The sequence below is a fragment of the Salvelinus namaycush genome, chromosome 12, assembly GCF_016432855.1.
Source record: "Salvelinus namaycush isolate Seneca chromosome 12, SaNama_1.0, whole genome shotgun sequence".
NCBI classification, from domain to species: domain Eukaryota; kingdom Metazoa; phylum Chordata; class Actinopteri; order Salmoniformes; family Salmonidae; genus Salvelinus; species Salvelinus namaycush.
This window is the reverse complement of record NC_052318.1, coordinates 47,455,756-47,477,888: the sequence shown is the minus strand read 5'-3', so window position 1 is coordinate 47,477,888 and position 22,133 is coordinate 47,455,756. Positions and strand designations below refer to the sequence as shown.

At 43.0% G+C, this 22,133-nt stretch overlaps 1 protein-coding gene across 5 annotated transcripts; it reads right to left on the bottom strand.

Moving 5' to 3' along the window:
• Positions 1 to 978: 978 nt before the first annotated feature.
• LOC120057353 (RAC-beta serine/threonine-protein kinase-like) lies at positions 979 to 22,133 on the bottom strand. 5 transcript variants are annotated; one of them, XM_039005942.1, is made up of 14 exons: positions 21,919 to 22,133; positions 20,450 to 20,614; positions 20,137 to 20,265; positions 19,781 to 19,892; positions 19,175 to 19,322; positions 12,242 to 12,373; positions 11,657 to 11,722; positions 11,458 to 11,526; positions 7,233 to 7,355; positions 6,735 to 6,863; positions 5,877 to 6,091; positions 5,588 to 5,675; positions 3,681 to 3,783; positions 979 to 2,782 (listed from the first exon to the last, which is right to left on the bottom strand). In XM_039005942.1, the coding sequence occupies exons 2-14, from the start codon at positions 20,493 to 20,495 to the stop codon at positions 2,703 to 2,705; spliced, it is 1,440 nt and encodes a 479-aa protein (XP_038861870.1). In that variant the 5' UTR covers positions 20,496 to 20,614; positions 21,919 to 22,133; the 3' UTR covers positions 979 to 2,702. The 5 variants fall into 5 exon arrangements, with proteins under 5 accessions (XP_038861870.1, XP_038861869.1, XP_038861871.1 ...); XM_039005941.1 differs by having other exon boundaries at positions 21,803 to 22,132; XM_039005943.1 differs by lacking the exon at positions 21,919 to 22,133 and adding an exon at positions 21,632 to 21,738.

Below are 22,133 nucleotides of genomic sequence, written 5' to 3'. Positions count from 1 at the left end.
TTAAAGAGATGGGTGGGGCTAACGCTTAAGAGGGTGTGAACGATGCTGAATGGGTGTAGACAAAGGAGGTCTCTCCAGTAGTAGTACCAAAACATTTTCTCAGAAGTGAGTTTACAAGTTTATCAACTTTCAAAGCAAAGTTACTTTCCAATTGTTCCTCAACTGTAGTGTACGATATACCATTTTCTTGCTCTGAGTCTCTACTTTTATCCAAAGTAAAAAATAATTTTTTTTTTGCTACATAATACCAATTTGAGTTGGTCGGTCACTGATATACCCTACAGTAGCCTATATGTGGTGTTCAATGCAGGCCTACATTACATGACTTTTAAACATGTTTTGCCATTATGAAGGACTTGACATTAATTGATGTTTTACTTGATCTAACTCTATGGACCAAATAGGTGTCTGTCAATTGCATTGTATTTTGTTGTATGATGCAAGAAACCACCTTAGAAAATAAAATTAACTATTAACACCATGCAGAGAATTAGACAATGTAGGCTACTCTCTGCCTATTTGTTCATTTGAATATTCAAGCCCCACCCAGGACAGAGTTTGGGAAACACAGGCCTAGAGAAGATAACTGGGGGTTTGCTGGTTGAAACCAACAGGTAATAATCTGGTCGGGAGTGTATCAGTAACTTAGTTGCCATCTCCTGCTGTTGTGCCCTAGAGCAAAGCACTTAACCTCTAAACACTGCTCCATTGGTGCTGGTCGCTTCCCTTCCCCATCTTTCGCTACGCTAGTTTCAGAAGTGGGTTGGCGACCGTGGGGAATGCACGGTCTGGACGTGAGGGGCTGAGTAGTCTGTGCCATGAAGCGATCCTCGCTATACAAGCCTTGTTACAGTTCCCGCCAAGTGAGTATGTTACATGTGTGTGTGTGAGGGGGGTTATACAATACACATGCAAGCCTGAACAGACAGGTGTGACATGCATACAGGTGTCACACACACACAGTATAAAACAAAAAAATACATACAATGGGATCCTTTAATTGAAATAAGTCAGGGGAAACAGACTTACTTTCATTTAGACATTTATGAATGGTTTTCTTAAATGAGTAGTAATGTCTTCAAAGGGGTCAGGAAAACAGCAAGGTGGAATACAGAGAAAAGTTCCTCTCAGAAATGATTTCAAAATGGCACACAATGGACACAAGGCTCACATGACTAACAGAACATTTTTGAGAACAACCTGGATCTCCTTGTCACGACCAGCAACAGTCAGCAGTGAGACACCAGGCAACGAGGAACAGGCGTGATTACATTCAACACACACCTGGTGTTGTGACCAGAACGGCAACCCATCACTGATCCACTCATCAACACCTATGTGGCCATTTCTGATAGTACAGCAGATGTTTATGACAATTTAAAGAAAAAAATACTTGCGCGAAACAAGAGAACAATAAAACGTACAAATCTTATAATTTGAGTAGAAGGAGGTCTGCTTAAGGATACAAGGCTGCGTTTACACAGGTAGAACAATTCTGATCTAGTTGGTCTTTTGACCAACTAGATCAGCTCTGAAAAATATCTGTGATTGGTCATAAGATATCAATTGGGCTGCCTGTGTAAACACAGCCCAAGTGCTAGTCGACCCTTGTAAATCATATGGCTGGTGTGTCTCAGAGCAGAGGTGTTGAGACCAGTCCTTAATTAAAAACAGGGTTTTACAAATGTACAGTGATTCCCTAAATCCCATTCCTTTTCTCTGTAGCACTTATTGTTCTATTCACAACAATCAGTCAGAAACAAGAACGTAATACTAGTTCATTTCATTGGGATTACAGTTAAATGGTAGTACTTTGTCCTGCATCTTCTCATATTCCAGAGTAGGTTCTTGAGCACTGTGTCGGAAACATCCGTGTAGTGTGACGTGGCAAATTAATCTACTGATACGCGTCAGGCAAGTTTACGTCAATCAGCTAGCTCAAACACACCGACACGACCGCACTCTGACACACACACACACACACACACACACACGAAACGCAGACATTCAGTTGTGTATCTCTTTTCTCCCAAGCACACAGTCAAACACATTGAGGGAGAAACATCTTAATTGTTACCACCCCGCCCCCCTCCTTGCCCAGTAGAACCACTTCAACACTATTGGTAACAGCTAGTTCCAGACAAAGAGCACTTGAATAAATCACAGAAATATGACTCCTTCTCAAATGTAACAATCAGAGAGAGGGGGGGGGGGTGTAATATTTTTCTCATTTTTGAAAACAAGAACCACTTGTTTTGAGTTTTTCTTCTTCCACCCGGCCGTGTGAGTTACTGGGTTAGTGTGAGAGGGACAAGGGGAGATAGAAAGAGGGAGACTCAGAGAAAGAGCGAGAGGAAAAAGAAAGAAATGGGAGATCAGTGCCTCAAATCTGAGGAGCAGTAGTGTCCTATAGCGCCACCTATAGGTCCTAGGTCCTCCCTGTGCATGGCTGATGTGCTACTGCTGCTGACGACGTGAGGTCCTGTGCGGTTCACAGGCTGCATTTGTGCATGACCATAGTGTAGGCGAAGTTTGAGAAGACAAGATGGCTGCGAGCCTAGGCACTCAGATCCCTGCTGTAACCAGAGATCCATCAGCCTGTGGTGTCTCAAGACTGCAGTCTTTTTTTATAAGTGTGGACGCGAGTGTGTGAGCTGATGCGGTATGTGTCTCTCCAGTGTGTGTGTGTATGGTGGAGACTGTCACTCTCGTATGCTGGCGGAGTAAGAGAACTGGGGGAAGTGTGCTGGCTGGTTGGGGTCCTCACAGTCCAGATTGTCATCTGGAAAACAGAGAAAACAGTCAGTGTCAGCGCTGTAACGACGTCCCTGCTGGTGGCATATAGTGGCACAAATCAGGTTTCCATCCAACCTTTTAATGCGAGTAAAGTATATGTCGGATTTAAAAAAATGTCACGACAGACATGATGGAAACAGCAAATTTGTCAGTCAACTTTCCAAATGTCAAACTAAATACGCTAGACAATATTGATAGGGGGGGGGGGGGAAATATCTATACTGTTACATATCGGGATACTATTTTTGACAATATATCGTAAAGACAATATCGCTAGTTGGATGTACCTGCACCAAAAAGTATTTTTCATTCATAGCTTGTTCTCGATCTTTTTAAATAGTAAGACATTTTGTTTTCAGCACTTATTTACCTGACTGAAAAAAACAACAACAACTTGTTTTCGCATGTGCGTGAGCCTGCTCATGTTTTTTTATTCAAGCAATATGTTTGGAACATCGAATCGCAATGCGTATAGAATCATGAGAATCACAATACATATCAGCACCTCGTGATGTCCCTGGCAATTTCCAGGATTTTTTTGTGTCAGTAAAATGAATTATGCAAGAAATGGCAGTGGAAATGCCTTTATGCTCAAATATCCACATCAAAACAAACTTGGGAGTCACACAATGATATGGTGTGTGTGGTCCACCCAGTACGACTCAGGAAAGCATGCCGTTTTTTAGGCTACAGATGAAATAAGTTCTGAACTTCACAGGGTGGTGAAAGTGCACAGTGATGAGCTTGATGCTCCTTTTGTTTTTATGTACATTCTAGAATATTCTTGTGAACATCTGTCGCCAATTGAATGAAAACCTAGCTACACACTAATAAAAACACTTGCAAACTCACATGCACGCATAAACACGCACACACAAACTCACATTTGTCTGGAGGTGTGACTGTGATGGTCTGTGCCGTGAACTCATCGTCAAAGTAGCGGGTGTCGGTCTCCGACGTCACCTGAGGCTTGAAGGGCGGAGTCAGCTGAGGAGGGAGAGAGCAGAGATTGGCTAAATCATCCAGAAGTGGACATCACAGTACCAGCCTTTCCTATGCCATCTCAGAAGACTTGTAAAACATATTGATATTGGCCGAGTTCGAGAGCATCAAATGTGTGATGCATTGTGGGTAAATTCTGATTGACTGCCATCTACAAATAATAACGATCTATGATGCAACCAGCTCTGTGGCATTATGGTTAAAGTGTCTGCCTGGAGATTGATAGGTTGAGTCATACCAAAGACTCTGAAAATGGGACCTCATGCCTCTCTGCTTGGCACTAGTTTCAAGTTTTAATGTCACATTCACAAGACATCTGTGGCATTGTGTTGTGTGACAAAGCTGCCAATTTTAGAGTGGCCTTTTATTGTCCCACAAGGTGCACCTGTGTAATTACCACATTGTTTAATCAGCTTATTGATATGCCACACCTGTCAGGTGGATGGATTATCTTGGCAAAGGAGAAATGCTCACTAACAGCAAATGTAAAAAGGAAAATGGTGCAACATTTTAGAGATATTTTATTACAGCTCATTTAACATGGAACCAACACTTTACATGTTGCGTTCATATTTTTGTTCAGTATAGGTGGGTGAGGGCAGTGTGGCATGGAATTGAGATTGCGTCGTTTATGGATCTGATTGGGCAGTATGCAAATTAGAGTGGGTCTAGGGTGTCTGGTATGATGGAGTTGATGTGTGCCATAACCAGCCTTTCAAAGCACTTCATGATTAAAGATGTGAGTGCTACAGGGTGGTAGTCATTGTGGCATGAAGCCTTGGAGTTCTTGGGAACAGGAATGATGGTCATCTTAAAACGTGTGGATTACAGACTCAGTCAAAGAGAATATGCCTGCAATCTGATCTGCGCATGCTCTGAGAACATGCCCTGGAATACCGTCAAGCCCCGCGAGTGTTGACCTGACTAAAGACCTTTCATCGGCCTCGGAGAGAGAGATCACCCAGTGGTGGCCCTCACGTACGGTATGGTGTTGTTATTGTCGAAGTGTGCATAAAATGGGTTGAGTTCATCTGGTAGAGGCATCGTTGGGCAGATCACGGCTGGGTCTTCCTTTGTCATCCGTAACGGACTGTAGCCCCTTCCACATGCGACGGGGTCGGAGCCTGTGTATTATAGTTCCACTTAATTCCTATATGGTCCTGTTGCTCGTTTGATGACTGCGGAGGTCGTAGCAGGACTTCTTGTACTTATTCCTGTCCTCAGCCGTAGCCTCAGGGTTGTCTGCGATGGCCCTGTGTGCAGTAGCCCTGTCCTTTCGTTTAGCTCCAACCTCTGTGTTAATCCAGGGCCTTTGATTGGGGAAGCAGCGAACCTTCACTGTGGGGACAACTTTCGCAGATGCATTTCCTTATGAAGCCGGCGACGGAGGTGGTTAGCTTGTTGATGGTATCGTCAGAGTCTCTGAACATATTCCAATCATCAAGGAAAAGGATTCGGGATCCTCTCTGCTTAGCACTCAGCATTAAGGAAAAGGATTCGCTTTAGGCCCTGCGAAATACTAGCACCCTGTCCAGGGGCTGCACGAGGTGTACCTCTACATCAAGCTGCCTCACGCTACAGAAACAAGTGATAGTCTCCTGCCCTATGGGGCGTTCTAGCTCAGACAAGGCTAATTAGTTTACTTATTGATGATGCAAGGTCATTTGGGAATCAGTCATTCAGCAGTTGATGTCAAACAAGTGCAACTGCAAACAAAATGACCTGGAATGCCACCATTTGTACCACTAATCTATCAGTACCACTAATCTATCAACCTACATTCACTCACCTTCCTATCTACCACATCCTGCCAGTTGATGGAGGTGAAGAACTTGTGGGACATCACATCTTTGGCATCCTCTGGTCCTCCCCCTAACCTGTCAATAAACAACAGAATATCAGAGAACCCAGCTTGATTCTCACCAGTATTTTCTACTACATTAGGGGCTGTGTGGGCCGGCCTGCAATCATGAGCGCACACACACCTTTCTTGAGCAGACACCCAGCCTAACACAAATGGTGTCCTCCCTGAGCAGGCCAGTCAGACAGACCCATATCCCAACCCCACCACGACGTACCTCTGCTTGGGGTCCTTTTTGAGCAGGCCTGCGAGCAGCGCCTTGGCCTCGGGGGCCAGGTTCCGGGGGAAGCGGATCTCCTCCATGAGGATGAGCTCAAACAGCCGCTCATGGTCCTGGTTGTAGAAGGGCAGCCGACCGCACATCATCTCGTACATGACCACGCCCAGACCCCACCAATCCACAGCGCGACCGTAGTCATTGTCCTCCAGCACCTTGACGTGCAGGGAGGTAGGGGGAAAGAAACGGTCTTAGTCACTTTATGGGGGCCTTCAAAATAAATATTACATAGGCAATTGATTGATGACATTAGCATACAGTAGGATACCTCCTATCTAAATACTCACTGCTTTAAGACTAACTAGTTTTTTTAAACACAATGGAGAATCAGTAGATAAGAGAACCAATCTTAAGCAGGATATCTGCAGGTTCCATGAAGTTGAATTTAAAACTTTAAGACCTTTTTAATGCCACTTGGAATACAATTTAATACCAATTTTGAGGTCTGCACACGTCTGCACACCACACACTTGCTAATTCCTTTCCAGAAATGAGCCCATGTTGGCAAAAATAAGTTTAGGGCTGGTTCTAAAAAGGCTATAGACTACAGGGTTCATATTATCAGGCAGGTGTGTTATTTTAGCAATGAGCATTCTCCTGTAGGCTGTAAACTCAGCAAAAAAAGAAACATCCTCTCACTGTCAACTGCGTTTATTTTCAGCAAACTTAACATGTGTAAATATTTGTATGAACATAAGATTCAACAACTGAGAAACTGAACAAGTTCCACAGACATAAGACTAACAAATGGAATAATGTGTCCCTGATCACTAGTCATGCCCAGCACCGTGCCCTCACCTCCGGTGCAAGGTACTCTGGGGTGCCACAGAAGGTCTTCATGGTGGCGCCGTCCGTGATACCTTCCTTACATAGCCCAAAGTCGGTGATTTTAACATGTCCGTCATTGTCCAGCATTAGATTCTCCAGCTGAGAAAAGACACCAGGATGGATGAGACATTAGAACAGAGTGCCTGGTGGTTTCACTATCATCAAAGGTTACAGTTGAATAAGTTAATCAGTCTGCATCCTGACAGAACACCTACTTATATGATGATCTTGATGGCTAGCTAGCAAACGGAATCAGCCATCCAGGTCATCCCATTTCCAGGTGTCAATTGATTTTAAAAAGTTGCGCTTCACATGTCACACCAACAATTGTGAGAATGGTCAATGGTACTTTTGTAAACGTCTTGAGAATTTACATGATAAGGCATGATTATTATTACAATTTGAAGAAACAAAATCCTTTGACGTATGAAGGGAGCGAAGAGCAAAATCAACACAGATAGTGCTTACCTTCAGGTCCCTGTATACCACATCACGAGAGTGGAGGTATTCCAACGCAGATACAATCTCAGCGCCATAGAAACGGGCCCGGTCTTCCGGGAACACGCGATCCCGAGACAGGTGGAAGAAGAGCTGGAGGGAAAAAGACAGCAAGAGAGTGTGAAAAGGGGAAATTATTAATTTGAGATGCTTTAATATTTTTTTTAAAGTCCTTGATCGCTTGAACACTATTTTTGCAACAGCCACTAAACTGCAAGTGTTTGCCAAAACAAAACATTTCTCTTGCTAAATGCACTAACACCATCAAAACTTAAAATACCTTTCACACTAGCTGTGGTTGCTGACGCATATGTGGTTGAATCATCAGCATACATGGACACACATTCTTTGTTTAATTCCAGTGGCAGGTCATTGGTAAAAATAGAAAAGAGTAGAGGGCCTAGAGAGCTTCCCTGCGATACACCAGACTTAACTTCTTATGGCTGCAGGGGCAGTATTGAGTAGCTTGGATGAAAGGTGCACAGAGGTGCCCAGAGTAAACGGCCTGCTCCTCAGTCATAGTTGCTAATATATGCATATTATTATTAGTATTGGATAGAAAACACTCTGAAGTTTGTAAAACTGTTTGAATTCTGTCTGTGAGTATAACAGAACGCATATGGCAGGCAACAACCTGAGAAAAAATCCAAACAGGAAGTGGAAATTCTGAGGCTGGTGGATTTTCAACCAAGATCCCATTGAAATTACTGCGAGATATGAATGGGTTTGCACTTCCTACGGCTTCCACTAGATGTCAACAGTCTGTAGAACTTTGTCTGATGACTCTACTGTGAAGGGGGGCCGAATGAGAGAAGAATTAGTCACCACTGCCATGAGGTGACCATTCTTTGACCATGCACGTTCACATGAGTGAGCTCCGCTCCATCGCTCATCTGAAGTCAATCTAATTCTCCGGTTGGAACGTTATTCAAGATGTATGTTAACAACATTCTAAAGATTGATTCAATACATTGTTTGACATGTTTCTACTGACTGTTACGGAACTTTTGGACATTTCGTCACGTTTTAGTGAACGCGCTTCGTGACTTTGGAATTGTTTACCAAACGCGCTAACCAAAGTAGCTAATTGGACATAAATAACGGTCATTATCGAACAAATCAAGCATTTATTGTGGACCTGGGATTCCTGGGAGTGCATTCTGATGAATATCATCAAAGGTAAGGGAATATTAATCATGTAATTTCTGGTTTCTGTTGACTCCAACATGGCGGCTAATTTGACTATAGTTCTGAGCGCTGTCTCAGATTATTGCATGGTTTGCTTTTTCCGTAAAGTTGTTTTGAAATCTGACACAGCGGTTGCATTAAGGAGAGGTATATCTATAATTCCATGTGTATAACTTGTATTATCATCTACATTTATGATGAGTATTTCTGTTGAATAGATGTGGCTACGCAAAATCACTGGATGTTTTTGGAACTAGTGAACGTAACACACCAATGTAAACTCAGATTTTTTAAATTAAAAATATCAGATTTTTAAATTAAAAATATGAACTTTATCAAACAAAACATACATGTATTGTGTAACATGAAGTCCTATGAGTGTCATCTGATGAAGATCAAAGGTTAGTGATTCATTTTATCTCTATTTGTGCTTTTTGTGACTGCTATCTTTGGCTGGAAAAATGGCTGTGCTTATTCTGTGGCTTGGTGGTGACCTAACAATCGTTTGTGGTGCTTTCGCTGAAAAGCATAGACACTTTGGTGGGATTAACAACAAGATTACCTTTAAAATGGTATAAGACACATGTATGTCTGAGGAATTTTAATTATGAGATTTCTGTTGTTTTGAATTTGGCGCCCTGCACTTTCACTGGCTGTTGTCATATCATCCCGTTAACGGGATTGCAGCCATAAGAAGTTAACTTCACTAGGGGGCGGCATTTGTAATTTTGGATGAAAAGCGTGCCCAAATTAAACTGCCTGCTACTCAGGCCCAGAAGATAGGATATGCATATAATTGGTAGATTTGGATAGAAAACACTCTAAAGTTTCCAAAACTGTTAAAATAATGTCTGTGAGTATAACAGAACTGATATGGCGGGCAAAAACCCAAGACAAATCCAACCAGGAAGTACTATTATTTTGAAAGGCTGTTTTTCCATTGAAAGCCTATCCACCATACAAAGACTTAGGACCCAGTTCACGAGCTCTGTATCTTCCTTTACATGTGGCCAGTCTTTAGGCATTGTTTCAGGCTTTTACTCTGAAAAATGAGGGAGATACAGCACTTTCAATCAGTGGCCAGTGAAAATTTCTATTCATCAGCCATGCGCCTGATCGGGAACGTGCCTTTCTTGTTTCTCCTTTCCTATTGACAAAGTTTTTGTCCGGTTGAAATATTATTGATTATTTATGACAAAAACAACCGGAGGATTGATTTTAAACATCGTTTGGCATGTTTCTACTAACTTTTATTGTACTTTTTAAAACTTTGTCTGAAATTAGTGCACACGCCTTAAGCATTCGGATTACTGGACAAAACACGCGAACAAAAAGGAGGTATTTGGTCATAGAGGGACATTATCGAACAAAACGAACATTTACTGTCTAACATGGAGACCTGGGAATGCCACCAGATGAAGATCAAAGGTAAGTGATTAAATTTAATGCTATTTCTGACTTTTGTGACACTCTCCTTGGCTGGAAAATGGCTGTGTGGGTTTCTGTGGCTAGGTGCAGACCTAACATAATCGCAAAGTGGGCTTTCTCCATAAAGCATTTTATAAATCTGACACAGCGGTTGCATTAAGGAGAAGTTTACCTTTATTCGTATGTTTAACACTTGTATCGTTTATCATTGTTTATGATGAGTATTTCTGTAATTGATGTGGCTCTGCACTTTCACCGGATGTTTATTTGAGAATGCATTTCTGACCATAACTCGCCAATGTAAACTGAGATTTTTGGATATAAATACGAACTTTATCAAACAAAACATACATGTATTGTGTAACATGAAGTCCTATGAGTGCCATCTGATGAAGATCAAAGGTTAGTGATTAATTTTCTCTCTTTCTGCTTTTTGTGACTCCTCTCTTTGGCTGGAAAAATGGCTGTATGGTTTTCTGTGACTAGGTGCTGACCTAACAATCGCATGGTGTGCTTTCGCAGTAAAGCGTTTTTGAAATCGGACACTGATTGGATTTACAAGAAGTTTATCTTTAAAATGGTGGATAATTCTTGTATGTTTGAGGAATTTTAATTATGGGATTTCTATTGTTTTGAATTTGGCGCCCTGCAATTTCACTGGCTGTTGTCGAGGTGGGACGCTACCGTCCCACTGGTACCAGAGAGGATAACATGTTTGACATTATAGAAGATTCCATTAAAAGAAAACCCTCAGTTCTATTAGATAGATAGCTCTGAATCCACAATATGTTAGAGGTTGAAATAATATCAAAGACTGCACTGAAATATAACAGTACAGCTCCCACAATCTCCTTATCAATTTCTTTCAACCAATCATCAGTCATTTGTTTCAGTGCAGTACATGTTGTGTGCCCTTCTCTAAGCTTGCTGATAGTCTTGTTAATTTGTTTACAGCGAAATAGCATTGTATTTGGTCAAACAACATTTTTCTAAATGTTTGCTAAGAGCTGCAGCAAGCTGATAGGTCTGCTATTATAACTAGTAAAGGCCGCTTTACCACTCCTAGGTAGCGGAATGACTTCTGCTTCCCTCTAGGCCTGAGGACAAGCACTTTCCTTTATGCTCAGGTTAAAGATATGACAGATAGGAGTGGCTATAGAGTCAGCTACCATGACAGATAGGAGTTGCTATAGAGTCAGCTACCATCCTCCATAGCTTTACATCTAAGTTGTCAATGAGAATATTTATTTTACAAAACAAACCAACACCCTTAGAACACACGTCACCAAACTATCAATGGTATCATTCGTCATCAAATGGTAATTTCACCAGATCAGTGTTTCTTAATCCTGGTCCTGGGGTGCACATTTTGTTTTTTCTCTCTTGTAATGGAGATTTGTGTCAAATGTTTTGCAAAAAAGTGTTTAGCATTTAGCATGAAAAGAATGTGAAATTACAAACTTACGTAAAAAAAGTTGTTATTTTGGCCATACGGATACCAGTTTCAATCAGTGTTCAAGCAATTAATAAAACTGTAATGACACATTCATGTGTTTGTGTGTGACATTGGGACACCCACCTCTCCTCCGTTGGCGTATTCCATCACAAAACATAATCGGTCATGAGTCTGGAAAGCGTATTTCAGTGTCTGGAAGAGTGGAATGAGACAATTGATCAATTTCCCATCCCGCAAGCCCTCCTATAAATAAACAGCATGTGTGGGTGTTCTGTTTTGGACCAGCACACGTAACGAGTTGACAGTAACACAGAACACTCACTGTGAGGAAGGGATGCCGGGTGTTCTGTAACACTCTGCTCTCTGTAACCGTGTGCGCAACCTCATCCTGGACACACATTTAGACAAATCAGATCAGAGGGCCAGCCTTTCACAGCAACAATAAACACCAAAACACAGTACTTAGACCCTTAGCTTATAACTAATTATAAACTGGGTGGTTCGAGCCCTGAATGCTCACTGGCTGAAAGCCGTGGTACATCACACCGTATACCATGGGTATGCCAAAACATTTATTTTTACTGCTTTAATTACATTGGTAACCAGTTTATAATAGCAATAAGGCACCTAGGGGGTTTGTGGTATATGGCCAATTAAGGGCTGTGTCCTAGCACTCTGCGTGGCGTTGCGCATAAGAACAGCCCTTAGCTGTGGTATATTTGCCATATACCACACCCCCTCGGGCCTTATTGATGAAATATACCACTCACCACCTAAAAATGCCGTATACAGGACAATCGGACTACATAGATTAGGCCTAATACCAAAGGATCGTCATTCCCCAATAAATTGATGGCCAGTAGTCTTCACCACTGTAGAGTGGTATAGGTTAGGCCTATTTCGTTACCTTAGCGATGATGACCTCCTTGCGCAGGATCTTCATGGCGTAGTGCATCCCGGTGGCTTTCTCCTTGACCAGGATCACCTTGCCAAATGTACCCTTCCCCAGCAGCTTCAGGTAGTCAAAGTCACTCATCGTCTGACAACACAGATACAGGGTTGAAAATTCAACCATCTTATCTTATGTAACCCAGCCCAGCCAAACACATTGATGATGAACTATGATACTTTACAACAGATCATTCTCACACCATAGACGAAATTGCCACGGGGGATGGGGGGCATGTCCCCACCCAATATTCAGAACAGGTCGATTCATCCACCCAATCATTTATTTAAAAATTATAATTCGGGGGGGGCCCACGCTAGCATATGAACAAACTATACTAAATATAGTCACAGGTAACCAAATAATTAATTATTGTTTTACAATGAAGGTCTACAGTAGCCTCAACAGCACTCTGTAGGGTAGCACCATGGTGTAGCCGGAGGACAGCTAGTTCCCATCCTTCTCAGGGTACAGTTTCTTCAATCATAATACCTAGGAGGCTGTTCGGTTCTAAATAAACTGAGTAAAAACTAACAGACAACTATAAAAAGTTCAAACCAAGTTTATTCACCCAATGGGTCAGACAGCTGAACAGACAAAGACATGTTCCCACCAGCACAAGTGTATATATATATACCACACTTTAGGTAAAGTCTCCTCCTCTTCTCTAAACATTACACCTTTATTGCTAGGCAGGAAAATAAGTGATGTGGGTAATAAACGGTTCCTTCTCCCTTAATGTGACCTGACCTCGGCACCCATTCCTCACTAATCCACAGCTCTCCACCCTTATCCGTGACCGCCACCATGTGATGGCCTTTCACTTACTCAGTAACATTCCAAGCCATATCCAAACTTAATTGACTCCAACATATACATTCCTCCTACAGGTAACCATTAACTTCTGGGGTAGAAACCAGACTGTGGGCCTTCTCCTTTCCATAGGACACCTGATGTCTAACAATAACATGTTCAGACGGAACGTAAACGTTCTGTATTCCCCTCTCTCCCTCCATACCATGAACAAGGATATTTCATATTTCAACTTTAGAAGTCTATAAGAGCTCTTGCAGCATGAACTGACATGTCCACCCAATCAAAAGATCAGAGAATGGATTTAGTACTAAAAGCAGAAGCTACTGCTAGCTAGCACTGCAGTTCATAAAATGTGGTGAGTAGTTGACACAAAGGAGAGATGTTTTTGTCACTTTGACTTAGCTAGCGAATGCAGCTAACTATTTTAGCCTACTCAAACACCAGGATCAAACAGAGGCATGCTATGTTAGCTAGCTGGCTATCCAACACTGGAACTCTTCCAAGTCAAGGTAAGCTTTTGGTTTTATTAATTTATTGCCACCGGGGCCTGCCGATGTAACTGCTAAACTGCTTGATGACTATACTGCATGACTGTAGCAGGTTTACTAACGCGTTAGTTCTAGTAGCTATGTTAACTAACTATGACGTAAGCTAATATAAAATGGATAATAAATGGCACCGAAGGAGATGGTTGCTGTTTTACGATCCCGTAACCAATTGTGCTATCGTGTATGTTTTTTTTGCGTTATTTGTAACTTATTTTGAACATAATGTTTCTGCCACCGTGTCTTATGACCGAAAAGAGCTTCTTGATATCAGGGCAGCGATTACTCACCTCGTACTGGAGGAATTCTTCAACGAGTCAGACGGGAAGGATTTACTTCGTACGCCCGACAGGGCTCTCACCTCCGTCATTCGAAGGAGGAAAAGACATATCGTGGACGACGGTCCGGGTGCCTTGTAAAGATCCGTCGCAAAGAGGGTAATCTACCTTTACCGTCGGTCCTATTAGCCAACGTACAATCAATCGATAATAAAATAGACTAACTACGAGCATGTATATCCTACCAACAGGACATTAAAAACTATAATATCTTGTGTTTCACAGAGTCGTGGCTGAACGACAACATGATTAACATACAGATGGCAGGTTAAGCTTTCTCGGCAGGATAGTACAGCGTCTTCTGCGGCGGCCTATGTATATTTGAAAACAAAAGCTGGTGCACGAAATCTAAGGAAGTCTCAAGGTTTTGCTCGCCTGAGGTAGAGTATCTCATGATAAGCCGTAGACCACACAATTTACCAAGAGAGTTTACACCTATATTTTTCGTACCTGTCTATATACCACCACAAACAGATGCTGGCACTAAGACCGCACTCAATGAGCTGTATACGGCCATAAGCAAACAGGAAAATGCTTATCCAGAGGCGGCGCTCCTAGTGGCCGGGGACTTTAATGCAGGGAAACTTCCATTCTACCTAATCTCTACCAGCATGTTAAATGTGTAATCAGAAAGGAAAAAAACTCTAGACCACCTTTACTCCACACACAGAGACGTGTACAAAGCTTTTCCTCGCCCTCCACTTGGCAAATCTGACCATAATTCTATCCTCCTGATTCCGGTTCATAAGCACAAACTAAAGCAGGAAGCACCAGTAACTTGGTCAATAAGAAAGTGGTCAGATGTAGCAGATGCTAAGCTACAGGACTGTTTTGCTAGCACAGACCGGAAGAATCTCAGAACTTTTTCCAATGGCATTGAGGAGCAAACCGCATCAGTCACTGGCTTCATCAATAAGTGCATCAATGACGTCGTCCCCACAGTGACCGTACGTACATACCCCAACCAGAAGCCATGGATTACAGGCAACATCCACACTGAGCTAAAGGGTAGAGCTGCATTCAAGGAGCAAGACTAACCCGGATGCTTATAAGAAATCACGCTATACCCTCCAACGAGCCATCAAAAACGCAAAGCATCAATATCGGACTAAGATTGAATTGCACTACACCGGCTTCGATGCTCGTTGGATGAGGCAGGGCTTGCGAACTATTACAGACTACAAAAGGGAAGCACAGCCACGAGCTGCCCAGTGACACAAACCGACCAGACAAGCTAAATTACTTCTATGCTCTCTTCGAAGCAAGTAACAAACATGCATGTTCCGGACGACTGTGTGATCACGCTCTCCGTAGCTGATGTGAAACAGGTCAACATTCACAAGGCCGCAGGGCCAGGCGGATTACCAGGACGTGTACCCCGAGCATGTCTTCACTGACATTTTCAACCAGTCCCTGATTGAGTCTGTAATACCAACATGTTTCAAGCAGACCACCAAAGTCCCTGTGCCCAAAAACACTAAGGTAACCTGACTAAATGACTACCGACCTGATGCACTCACATCTGTAGCCATGAAGTGCTTTGAAAGGCTGGTCATGGCTCACATCAACACCATCATCCCAAAAACCCTAGACCCTCTCAAGTTTGCACACCGCCCCAACAGATCCACAGATGATGTAATCTCTATTGCACTCAACACTGCCCTTTCCAACCTGGACAAAAGGAACACATACAGTTGATCGGAAGTTTACATACACTTAGGTTGGAGTCATTGAAACTCATTTTTCAACCACTCCACAAATTCCTTGTTAACAAACTATAGTTTTGGAAAGTCGGTTAGAACATCTACTTTGTGCATGAAACAAGTAATTTTTCCAACAATTGTTTACAGACAGATTATTTCACTATCACAATTCCAGTGGGTCAGAAGTTTACATACACTAAGTTGACTGTGCTTTTAAACAGCTTGGAAAATTCCAGAAAATTATGTCATGGGTTTAGAAGCTTCTGAGAGGCTAATTGACATCATTTGAGTCAATTGGAGGTGTACCTGTGGATGTATTTCAAGGCCTACCTTCAAACTCAGTGCCTCTTTGCTTGACATCGTGGGAAAATCTAAAGAAATCAGCCAAGACCTCAGAAAAAGAATTGTAGACCTCCACAAGTCTGGATCATCCTTGGAAGCAATTTCCAAACGCCTGAAGGTACCACCTTCATCTGTACAAACAATAGTACTCAAGTATAAACACCATGGGACCACGAAGCCGTCACACCGCTCAGGAAGGAGACGCATTCTGTCTCCTAGAGATGAGCGTACTTTGGTGCGAAAAGTGCAAATCAATCCCAGAACAGCAGCAAAGGACCTTGTAAAGATGCTGGAGGAAACGGTACAAAAGTATCTATATCCACAATAAAACAAGTCCTATATCGACATAACCTGAAAGGCTGCTCAGCAAGGAAGAAGTTACTGCTCCAAAACCGTCATAAAAAATCCAGACTTCGGATTGCAACTGCACATGGGGACAACGATCGTACTATTTGGAGAAATGTCCTCTGGTCTGATTAAATAAAAATACAACTGTTTGGCCATAACGACCATCGTTATGTTTGGAGGAAAAAGGGGGAGGGCTTGCAAGCCGAAGAACACCATCCCAACCATGAAGCACGGGGGTGGCAGCATCATGTGGGGGTGCTTTGCTGCAAGAGGGACTGGTGCACTTCACAAAATAGATGGCATCATGAGGGAGGAAAATTATGTGAATATATTGAAGCAACATCTCAAGACATCAGTCAGGAAGTTAAAGCTTGGTCGCAAATGGGTTACGACCCTAAGCATACTTTCAAAGTTGTGGCAAAATGGCTTAAGGACATCAAAGTCAAGGTATCGGAGTGGCCATCAAAGCCCTGACCTCAATCCCATAGAACATTTGTGGGCATAACTGAAAAACCGTGTGAGCAAGGAGGCCTACAAACTTGACCAGCTCTGCCAGGAGGAATGGACCAAAATTCACCCAACTTATTGTGGGAAGCTTGTGGAAGGCTACCCGAAATGTTTAACCCAAGTTAAACAATTTAAAGGCAATGCTAACAAATACGAATTGAGTGTATGTAAACGTCTGACCCACTGGGAATGTGATGAAAGAAATAAAAGCTGAAATAAATTGTTCTCTCTACTATTATTCTGACATTTCACATTCTTAAAATAAAGTGGTGATCCTAACTGACCTAAAACAGGGCATTTTTACTGGGATTAAATGTCAGGAATTGTGAAAAACTGAGTTTAAATGTATTTGGCTAAGGTGTATGTAAACTTCAACTGTATGTGAGAATGCATTGACTACAGCTAAGCGTTCAACACCATAGCGCCCTCAAAGCTCATCAATAAGCTAAGGACCCTGGGACTAAACACCTCCCTCTGCAAATGGATCCTGGATGTCCTGACGGCCTGCCCCCAGGTGGTAAGGGTAGTTAACAACACATCCGTCACGCTGATCCTCAACACGGGGGCCCCTCAGGGGTGCGTGCTCAGTCCCCGTTCACTCATAACGGCATGGTCAGGCACGACTCCAGCACCATCATCAAGTTTGCCGATGACAACAGTGGTAGGCCTGATCACGGACAACGATGAGACAGCATATAGGGAGGTCACAGACCTGGCCGTGTGGTGCCAGGACAACAACCTCTCCCTCAATGTGTTTAAGACTAAGGAGATGATTGTGGACTACAGGAATAGGAGGACGGAGCATGCCCCCATTCTCATCGACGGGCTGTAGTGGAACAGGTTGAGAGCTTCAAGTTCCTTCGTGTCCACAACACCAACAAACTATCAAAGTCCAAACACACCAAGACAGTCGTGAAGAGGGCACGACAAAGCATATTCCCCCTCAGGAGACAAAAGATTCACCATGTGTCCTTAGATACTCATCCTGACTGGTTGCATCACTGCATGGTACGGCAACTGCTCGGCCTCCGACCGCAAGCACTACAGAGGGTAGTGCGTACGGCCCAGTACATCACTGGGGCCAAGCTTGCTGCCATTCAGGACCTCTATACCAGGCGGTGTCAGAGGAAGGCCCTAAAAATTGTCAAACACTCCAGCCACCCTAGTCATAGACTGTTCTCTCTGCACCGCACAGCAAGCGGTACCAGAGCGCCAAGTCTAGGTCCAAAAGGATTCTAAACAGCTTCTACCCCCAAGCCATAAGACTCCTGAACAGCTACTCAAAGGTCTACTCAGACCCCTCTCACACTGCTGCTCTCTGTTTATAATCTATGCATAGTCACTTAATTGCTACCTACATGTACATATTACCTCAAATATCCCGACTAACCGCTGCCCCGCACATTGACTCTGTACCGGTACCCCCTGTATATAGCCTTGTTTGTTATTTTACTGCTGCTGTTTAAGTTGTTACTTTTATTTTCTACTTAACACTTATTTTCTTAACTTCTTAAAGCATTGTTGGTTAAGGGCTTGTAAGTAAGCATTTCACTGTAAGATCTACACCTGTTGTCTTCGGCGCATGTGACAAATACAATTTAATATGATGAAAATGATGTAGGCTGTGTGTAGCAGTTATGATATGAAGGTTTGGCTGGGAAAAGGTGAGAGGAGGAGAGTGCGTAGACGCAAGAAGGAATTCTACAACTAAAATGATCCTGCGGTTTGTATGTAGCTGCTATGAAAGTGAACTGTTTGTGTATGATCAGGGGTGTATTCATTCCACAGATCCTATTAAAAAACGTTTCGTAAACGGAAGTAAATGGAACAAAACAGAGATAAACATACCTACATTTGTCCAATAGAAACTCTCGTCTGCAACTGTTGGACTAATGATTACACCCTAGAGTGTGCAAGGCGGTATTGAATGTGTTACTGTCTCACCTTGATGACATATTTTCTCTACAACGTAGGTGCACAGGTTGAAACTTTCATTCATAAGCTAGGTTGTAGCAACCTCATGATATGTATATGGAAAATTCTAGTATCATGTAGTAGCCTAAACCTATCGATGTTACATTGAGCTGGGTGAATGGAATATGAATGACAGTCATCCAATATGCTGTAATAGAAATAAGGCCATGCTCATAAAAAAAAATGTATCATCCTCCCTCATCTTAAAAATGTCACCGACCGCCACTGGTAGGAACAAACCAGGATTTAGCACCCAACTATATTGGAAGAATAATCTGAGTGAACATGTTGTCTATCATGTCATAGAAACACACTCACCACTTTGGAGCGGGTCTTGGACATGGCCACCTCCATCTCCTCCATGCTGCTGTTGTCGCTGGGAGAGCCAAACAGGTCCATGGGCTCTTCCTCCTCTCGCACCTTCAACCTATTGGCTACCGCCTGGATGGCACGCATCCACTCCTCTCTGACACACACACACACAGCCAAATAATGTGCAATTACTACACCATAGTGTGCCACCAGAGTCTCGGAGTTCGCGCCCAGGCTGGGCTGGGTTCGCGCCCAGGCTCTGTCGCAGCCGGCCGCAACCGGGAGGTCCGTGGGGCGACGCACAATTGGCATAGCGTCGTCCGGGTTAGGCCGGTAGGGATATCCTTGTCTCAGTATGTAAAATGTAATAAAATGTATGCACTCTACTGTAAGTCGCTCTGGATAAGAGCGTCTGCTAAATGACTAAAATGTAAATGTAAATAGTGAGCTTGTAGAATTCCTTCTAACCACTTTTGCAGATGACTTACACAGAAACATATCCATCCCTCCCTCCACCTCTATGTAGACTGTTATCCCTCCTCCCCACTCTCTTATCTACCCCTTCCATAGGCCCATTCTTACACCTCGTAGTTGCCCCTATCCCCTCCTTACCTCTCTGCATTGCTTTCCACATGGAAGGTCCTCTCGATGACTGTTGTCCACTGCAGGCAGCGGATAACGAATGTGTTAGGCTTGGGCCGCTCTGTCTTCATCAGCTGGCATTCTGGGACAAAAGGGGGGATTACGGCATTACAAATGTTTTAATACCGCAATCCCGTGTTTTTACCTCATTTAATTTGTGAAGTGTGTGAAGACCCCCAAAGCAACATCTAGCCTTCAAAACACAAACATTTCATTTAAATGCTATGTGCAGAGGTGGCTCTAAACACCCAGAAAAATAACAAACACTGCCGGAGGCAAGAGCACGGGACATCAACAATAAAGTTTCCCCTTTGAAGGACCCTCACCTCCCACTGAGAAGTTGTTGAGCGGGGACAAGCTCTGGACGGACAGCTCAGGCTTCTCTTTGTACCCGATGAAGGAGCCGTCACTCTTTAGGATGAAGTAGCGCGGCCTCCAAGTTTTAATGTACTCACCTGCACAGAGAGACAAGTGGGCCTGAGTACTCTCATATAGCCTAGTCTGAGGTCAGCCACAATGTACATTCAGTGGCAACTACATACAGCGTGGATTGGTTGCGTCTCTGCCTGGCTTTGTCAGAAATTGTGTTATGAAAGTGATTATATTAGCTGTGAATAATAAGAAATTGCGAGCCCTCACCTCTCTTGTGGAGCCATCCTTCTCGGACTACGCTGACCTCATTCATAGTCAAGGGTGGGATGGTCGTGGAAGGGGGTAGGGGAGGGGAACGGGTGGGGTTAAGGGAGGGGGGCCTGAGTGACTTGGACTGTCAGGAGGGTGTCAGTGTTTACAATAACCCAGCACCTAGACAAACAAACCACAACATGAGAGGAATATTAATGACAGCTAGCCTACATGAGTTTGCAAGACATAGGCTAGCCTACACAGACTATGAAGAGATGAGCAGAGATTAACAGCATTTTGCATCCAATATGATTTTCCAGACAAAAATATTACTGGCACCTAACCTTTCTGGATAAATGACAAACTACAACTTTTATGAAGCATAGCTTATATTTGACGCTGGGGCAAGACTGTATTGGTGCTGCAAGAACAGATAGATCAAAGAAATGTGCCAGAGGGTACCAGTAAACACACGAGCATGGCTGGGAGGGAGAAAGTGTTGCAATGGGTGTACAGAGAGCATTCGAGGTCGAATTGGTCAGCTAGCTAGGCTAGCAGACACTGTCAAATCAGCTGTTTAACCTATAGCTAAAAAACTGTCCGACACTAATAAAGATGGCAAATTAGTTAGCTAGGCTACATCAAGTTTCAGGCTGACTTGAGACGCTGAGAGTCAAGACATGCTTTTTTTTTTTTTAAATCAGGCTGAAACTTGATGTAACTAACGTTAACGTGCTACAACTAAACAGTTAACGTTAGCTAGCTAACTGTAGCGGAATGGCTCCAATCAATAACTAACGTTACTCAGTTTTGTTGGCAATCAACGGATGGTTGATCTGTAGCTTACTAAATTTAAATAGGCAATTGAAACGGCACGGCATAAACAGTCTAAATGTTGTCTTGACACTTCTATCTGTAACGTTAGATAGGCTATTCCTGTTTTTGGTAACCAGCACACACGACACTAGCTATGAACTATCTCATCATAGCAGCTAGCTAGCGTTAGCTGACAAGCCCAGCTTCAACTATGTTTGGACAAGGACTGACAACAACACCTGTCACTTTCCCACCCGCAACCGAAACTAAAACGTAACGTACAAATTGACCTTCTTGACAACGACTTGGCGATTTAGCTACTCTTGAGACAATATTTTAGAAACAAACATTAGAAAAGTCCAAGTTAACTGTTACTGTAACCTTTTACGTTAGCTAGCTAAACTAGCTATAGTAGCTAACTTCCATTAATACTCCCCACCATGGGCTGGTCTTAGGGGGGATATGTAGACACAGATGAACCCTGCAACGTTACAAGGCGATCACAGCTAACGTAGCGTTGCCCTTTATTCTCTGCAGTGTAGCTAACGTTACCTGAGTTTCGACTGTTTTCTGCGGAGGCGTGTTTGAGTCAGGGTGCACTAGTCTTCTAGTATGTACGCAGCAGAGCAGTAGCAAGCTATTTACTCGTTGAATTAAAATGACCAAACCTGTAAAACGTATAAATGCGTATTTCTAAGTTGTTTTCTCTCCACGTTGTTCTTGTTTAGGTCAGTTTATTTTACAGGCTCAATCCAGTAATTTACAGGACATCCGAGAAGGAATACCCCCAAAAAAGCTTACAAACGGAAATGACGCAGTTGGGGTACGTATTTACGGGCGTCAGCCTGAGAAAGAGGGCATATCAAACATTGTTTTAATCAAC